This window comes from Ricinus communis, chromosome 5, assembly GCF_019578655.1.
Source record: "Ricinus communis isolate WT05 ecotype wild-type chromosome 5, ASM1957865v1, whole genome shotgun sequence".
NCBI lineage: Eukaryota > Viridiplantae > Streptophyta > Magnoliopsida > Malpighiales > Euphorbiaceae > Ricinus > Ricinus communis.
In genome coordinates this window covers 18,553,514-18,559,513 of record NC_063260.1, presented here as the reverse complement: position 1 = coordinate 18,559,513, position 6,000 = coordinate 18,553,514, and the positions used below count along the sequence as shown (strand labels likewise).

Here is a 6,000-nt window from a genome sequence, read left to right as displayed (position 1 = left end):
GATTTATGGTGAAGCTCTTACATTAACAAATCATCCTTAATTTTTCTTTCCCTTTTGCTCTCTAGTTATATTTAAAATTACTCTGTCTATCTATTATTCACATCAGACCTTAAATTAATTCCTCTTGCTATTATTGTGTCATACACACCAAAATTATGTTACATAAGTCAATTTTCACAGAATTTTTCAAATTAAAAAAGGAAAACTATTATTTGGGTTGATAAAAGGCAATTATAATTTTGAACAAAAAGATAACTCATATATAAATTGAAAAAGAAATGATTAAAAATTGAACTTCAGGTAAAGAAAGTATAGCACAGCTAATAACTCTTTTATTAAAAATAGATCATGTTCGAATAAAATAATTAATTGTAAACTCGTGCACATAGTCATATTCAATGGACATATAATAAAACTTTGAAAACATATGAAAAATATAAATGGTGAAAAAAATCATAAAACATAATAAGTAACATGTTGTAAGAGGACCGATATATATACTACTAAAAAATTATTTATTTTCAATTATGGACGATTAATGATCATAGAGTTCTAAAATGTGTACCAAAAAGAGATGAAGAAAAAACAGTAAGAAGTGAAAAAATAATATTAATTACAAGAAGCCTATCCGACAACTTTTACAATAGTTGCAATTGGTAGTGTCATTGCACACTCTATTTTGTTAAGACAAAATAAAAATAAAGATATTTAGATTTAAAATACTATTTTACTCATAATAAAAAGTTGTCAAGTTATACAAAATCAATGAAATACATTACCATATAAAATAGTTTTTGTTAAGACAGGATAAAAATAAAAACATTTAGAGTTAAAATACTATTTTAGTCATAATAAAAAGTTATCAAGTTATACAAAATCAATAAAATACCATATAAAATATTTTTTTATGTTAAACATAAATTTTCTAGTTAGAATGTAACAATAACGTGTAAATGTAATTAGAGAGGAATCTGAGAAATGGAAGCCCACCTCTTGTCTTAACATGATAAAGAAAAAAAGAACATGAAGGACCCTGTATTGGGTCTGGCTGACATAACTTGGTCTCCTCTTCTGTACCCAAAACAGGAAAAAAAAGAAAGAAAATTATCAAAGACCAACCAATCACATACTAAAGAAAATTGCCAAGCACTTTTATACTCTTAGCTGGACCATCCATCAATGGCATGTATCACTTGCTTCCAGAAAATGATGATCGCTAGTACTACTTTCTTTTTATCAACATGCCATTTCTGATTATTATCGAGGATACTTTGTATACACACAGTAATAGTTCAAAACTCTCAACTGTAATATGATATGGGACAAACATTATATGTTCTACTTCATTAATATCTCTAACTAATTTTCTATTCTCTAAGCACATGGATAAAATTAGTGTTAATATAATATTAAAATTAGCGTTAACATAACATTAATATTTCATGATATCTTATTCATGTGTTCTATTTATCATTATTGTGTTCCACCATTATTATGAATACTTAGAACTTAAAAGTTTCGCAGCTCTAACCATAAAAATGATAAACTTCTAGTGAGATATATAAATAGATAATAATCAGAAAGATCCCAATTCCATTCTTTTTCTTTTCACATTCCTATAGATAATAGAATAAATACTAATTATTTTTTTAATTATTATAAGTAAATTGAAGAATACTAAATGCACTTTGATGGGAAAGGTATTTCTCCATTTGAGCTACAGAGTTCGAGTCCCTCTGTCATCCCTCTTCTCCCACTCAATCTCGACTCAAATTATAGTAAGAAAGACCATTTTTTTTATTAGAAAGAAAAAGCTTGTTAAATTTATTTCCCAATTTGTTCAAGATGGCTCATCATCTCCATCTCATCCTTTAAATCTTTATTTTCTCATAATTATGTTTAGCGTTGCCTTTTGCTTTTGTATTCTCTTTACGAATATCATTCAATAGCATAACAACTCTCGTAAAGAATTCACTATCTATCCATTATTTATTTTGTTTCCCCTACACCACCAATAATAAAAGCTTTAATGGAAGATTAAAACCAATAATGAAACCTAGCAAAAACCATAGTTTTTTTTTATGTAATAAAACCACAAATCAAATCAAACTCACATCGTCTGCAATAGAACCTCTTTTTGGGTTATCAATTGTATATGAAGTCTTAATTTTTGTTTGCAGTCACACTTGTATTTAGGAGCACCTTTCTTGAAACGATGAATAGATGAAGAAGAACTGATATTTGATTTGTTTGAAACTGATCTCAAGCTCTTTGCCTAACTTCTCAAATGATTTACAATATAAGAACCCTAACATTTTTTTTATCAAAATGTTGTTGTTTTCAAAATAAAACACATATTTTATCATTTTTTTCTTTTATTTTATGATTTCCTCCACATGTATAATACACGTGGTAATAACAAAGTGTTCAAATATAGAGGTGGCATGTTAAAAATCTGAGTTGGATTTTCATTTAGAACCTCAGACTCATAATTAATTATTCTATCAGAAAATGGCTTAAAATGAGTAACCCGTGTAGTTTAGGGGCTAAATAGCAGAAAGTGAAATAGTCCAGGGCTTGATTATGGGTTTTGCCATTGGAAAAGGATTACCAAACGGTGACGTGTAAATGTCTCACTGGGTAAATAATCAATCATCTTGCATTATTCCTCTCATCTATATATCCATTTCTCTCTTTTTCTGAATTTTCTTTTGTATTTTTTCATTTTCAGTCAAATGTTGAAATAGACACGTTATATAACACTATCTATTTTTTAATTTTATTTTCATTTACAATCTTATTAAAATTGTATATTTTTTGCCAATAAATTGGGGGAAATCAATTTTTTCATTAAATAATATAGAAATGCTAAGCTAAAAGTCTTTCACTTTAAATTAAAATTTTAAAATTACTTATAAAATAGAAATGTAATAAAAGAAATAGAAAATGTAATACAGCATCCCCCAATTCTTTTCCTCTCTACCATCCCTAACGTTATTCTACCATTCTCCCGATCCCTCCTCTCCTTTCTCCGTTGAAACGTCCACTGCCTGAAGTCTTTTTACCGTTGATGAGAAATATCAAGAGTCCATTCTAGCTAATTAGGAAGTCTTTTAAACGTTGATGAGGAATATCAAGAGTCCATTCCCATAACAGCATCCCAAACGTTATTTTCCCCCAATTCTTTTCCTCTTTACCATCCCAAACTTTATTTTCCCCCAATTCTTTTTCTCTCTACCATCCCAAACGTTATTTTCCCCCAATCCTTTTCCTCTCTACCATCCCAAACGTTATTCTACCGTTCTCCCGATCCCTCCTCTCCTTTCTCCGTCGAGACGTCCACTGCCACCGTCACAGCCGTTCCTTGTCAGTCCGTTTTTCTCAGAGTCGACGTCGATCCGTTTTTCTCGGAGTCGACGTTGGTACAAGAAGCGCTCGCGCTGGTTTATTCGATGAGAACGGAAAACGCTTAGGGACGTCTAGTGGTCCAATTCAAATTCGGAAAGAAGTGACTCTGTTGAGGTTATCGATTTATATTTTTTATTTAATTATTCATATAAAATAAATTATATTTAGCTTCATTTGATAAAAAATTATAGTTTGATTTTGTTTTTTAAATTATGGCAGCAATCGTCAACAGATATATGGCATGCAATATGTGCAGCTATGAAATTAGCATGTTCACTTGCAAATGTTTCTGGTCAAGAAGTTACTGGCATTGGTTTTGCTGCTACTTGTTCTCTTGGTTTGTCATATTTATTTTATCTTGTTTGGGTAGAGGAATTCTGTTTCAGTGATATTTTCATGTTTGGTAACCTCATAGTTGATAGAATTCAATTCTTTCAATTTAATAAAATAAAAACAAGGTATTTTGGAAGTAACGAAATCATGCCAAAAGTGACATGATTGTGCAAGGATTGATCTCGTTTGTTCTACATTAAATTTCTGAATTGCCTTTGTGGTAGAAATTGTGGCTATACTGCCTTTTGGATATTCAGTTTTTATTTTATTTTAAACAATGTTACTTTTAAAAAAAAAAAAACTTTTTAGTGGCTGTTGATGCTGATGGAGCACCGGTATCAGTTTCGTGGAGTGGGGATTCAAGAAGAAATATTATAGTTTGGATGGATCATAGAGCTGTTAAACAAGCTGAGAAAATTAATTCTTTTAATTTACCAGTATTATAGTACTGTGGTGGCACCTTTTCTCCTGAATGCAGCCTCCAAAGGTATTTATTCATATTGTGTTTGTAAACTCTCGAAATTGCAAGAATTCAATATTACTGAGTTTTCGATTTTTGTCAGTTTTTATTTGGAAAGATCATAGTTGCTAGAATTTGATTCTTTCAACTTAAAAAGAATATGGCATTTTGAAAGAAATGAAATCATAATACTACAAGTGACATGATTTTCTACGAATGTAGTTCAATTGAATTCTTACAAATGATTTATTCTGAACAATGATAATGTGTTGTTCTAAGATGGCCTTCCTATGCCTATATCAGACCTAATCTACAATGCATTTATTTCAAAATTTTAAGAATAATAAGTGCTTTGATTGATTCTGAGTTTTCAATATTGAGATTGATGAGAAAATAGGTTCTTCTTCTGCCTTTCTTGTTGGTGCTGTATTTGTTTGTGTTAGTATTGAAAATATTGCAGCTTCTATGGGTGAAAGAAAATTTGCAAGAGTCATGGTCCATGGTGTTTAGATGGATGGATTTGAGTGATTGGTTGTCATATATGTAATTATTTTATCTCCAAACATTCTTATATTTATTATCAACCATAAACCTCTGGTACATCCTCTAAGTATTTGCCTATATGTTTAGGAACTAGGTCTTGAAGCTGGAACTCCTGTGGGGACTTCACTGATTGATGCTCATGCTGGTGGCGTGGGGATCATGGAGAGTGTTCCTCTTCCTGACACAAATTATGATGTTAAAGGTATTATGTCATTTGGAATGAAAGATAGATCTGTTACCTTTATTGTCTGTTAAGTCCTGTGACAGCAAAAAGATACTTCCTCACTATCTTATAAACTTTGACTTTACAGAGCACGATAAGGAAGCAATATGTCATCATATGGCTTTAGTCTGTGGTACTTCTACTTGTCATATGGCTGTATCATAGAGCAAGCTCTTCATTCCTGGGGTTTGGGGACCTTTTTGGTCAGGTAACATCTACAATTTCTAATATCAATGTCTGTCTCCCTAAAATTTATTACAGTGCTGCGGCAGGCTATCATTTTGGAGTATTGTGAATATTATAATGAAATGATTTTTAAGACATGGATGTGCAGACATGCATACATATTATCATACTTTAATCAAAAGTCAGCGTTTATCTGTCATATGTCATCGTATGGCTTTAGTCTGTGGTACTTCTACTTGTCATATGGCTGTATCACAGAGCAAGCTCTTCATTCCTGGGGTTTGGGGACCTTTTTGGTCAGGTAACATCTACAATTTCTAATATCAATGTTTGTCTCCCTGAAATTTATTACAGTGCTGCGGCAGGCTATCATTTTGGAGTATTGTGAATGTTATAATGAAATGATTTTTAACACATGGATGTGCAGACATGCATACATATTATCATACTTTAATCAAAATTCAGCATTTATCTGTCCACAGCAATATATTGCTGGAATTAATCTCAAGGCATTTTTTTTTCAATTCCTGCAGCAATGATCCCTGAGTACTAGCTTACAGATGGTGGACAGAGTGCTACTGGGGCATTATTAGATTACATCATAGAAAACTATATTCGTGGAGTGGGGATTCAAGAAGAAATATTATAGTTTGGATGGATCATAGAGCTATTAAACAAGCTGAGAAGATTAATTCTTCTAATTCCCCAGTATCACAGTACTGTGGTGACGTCCTTTCTCCTGAAATGCAGCCTCCAAATGTACTTATTCATGTTGTGTTTGTAAACTCTCAAAATTGCAAGAATTCAATGTTACTGAGTTCTCAATTTCAGTCAGTTTTTATTTGGA

The 6,000-nt window shown here is 31.3% G+C and overlaps 1 protein-coding gene across 3 annotated transcripts; it reads left to right on the top strand.

Moving 5' to 3' along the window:
- The first annotated feature begins 2,943 nt into the window (after positions 1-2,943).
- On the top strand, positions 2,944-5,987 carry LOC107262637 (FGGY carbohydrate kinase domain-containing protein-like). 3 transcript variants are annotated; one of them, XM_048374858.1, is made up of 6 exons: positions 2,945-3,522; positions 3,628-4,228; positions 4,832-4,946; positions 5,056-5,100; positions 5,380-5,454; positions 5,687-5,987. In XM_048374858.1, the coding sequence occupies exons 2-6, from the start codon at positions 4,214-4,216 to the stop codon at positions 5,704-5,706; spliced, it is 270 nt and encodes an 89-aa protein (XP_048230815.1). In that variant the 5' UTR covers positions 2,945-3,522; positions 3,628-4,213; the 3' UTR covers positions 5,707-5,987. The 3 variants fall into 3 exon arrangements, 1 of the variants encoding a protein (XP_048230815.1); XR_007216096.1 differs by lacking the exon at positions 5,380-5,454 and having other exon boundaries at positions 2,944-3,522; positions 3,628-4,744; positions 5,056-5,175; XR_007216095.1 differs by lacking the exon at positions 5,380-5,454 and having other exon boundaries at positions 2,944-3,522; positions 3,628-4,946; positions 5,056-5,175.
- Positions 5,988-6,000: the final 13 nt, after the last annotated feature.

Bases quoted from the DNA above. Each gene is read 5' to 3' on its own strand.
- LOC107262637 (XM_048374858.1), top strand. The intron at 4,947-5,055 runs GTATTATGTCAT...TTGACTTTACAG, and splicing joins CACAAATTATGATGTTAAAG to AGCACGATAAGGAAGCAATA. The intron at 5,455-5,686 runs GTAACATCTACA...CAATTCCTGCAG, and splicing joins TTGGGGACCTTTTTGGTCAG to CAATGATCCCTGAGTACTAG.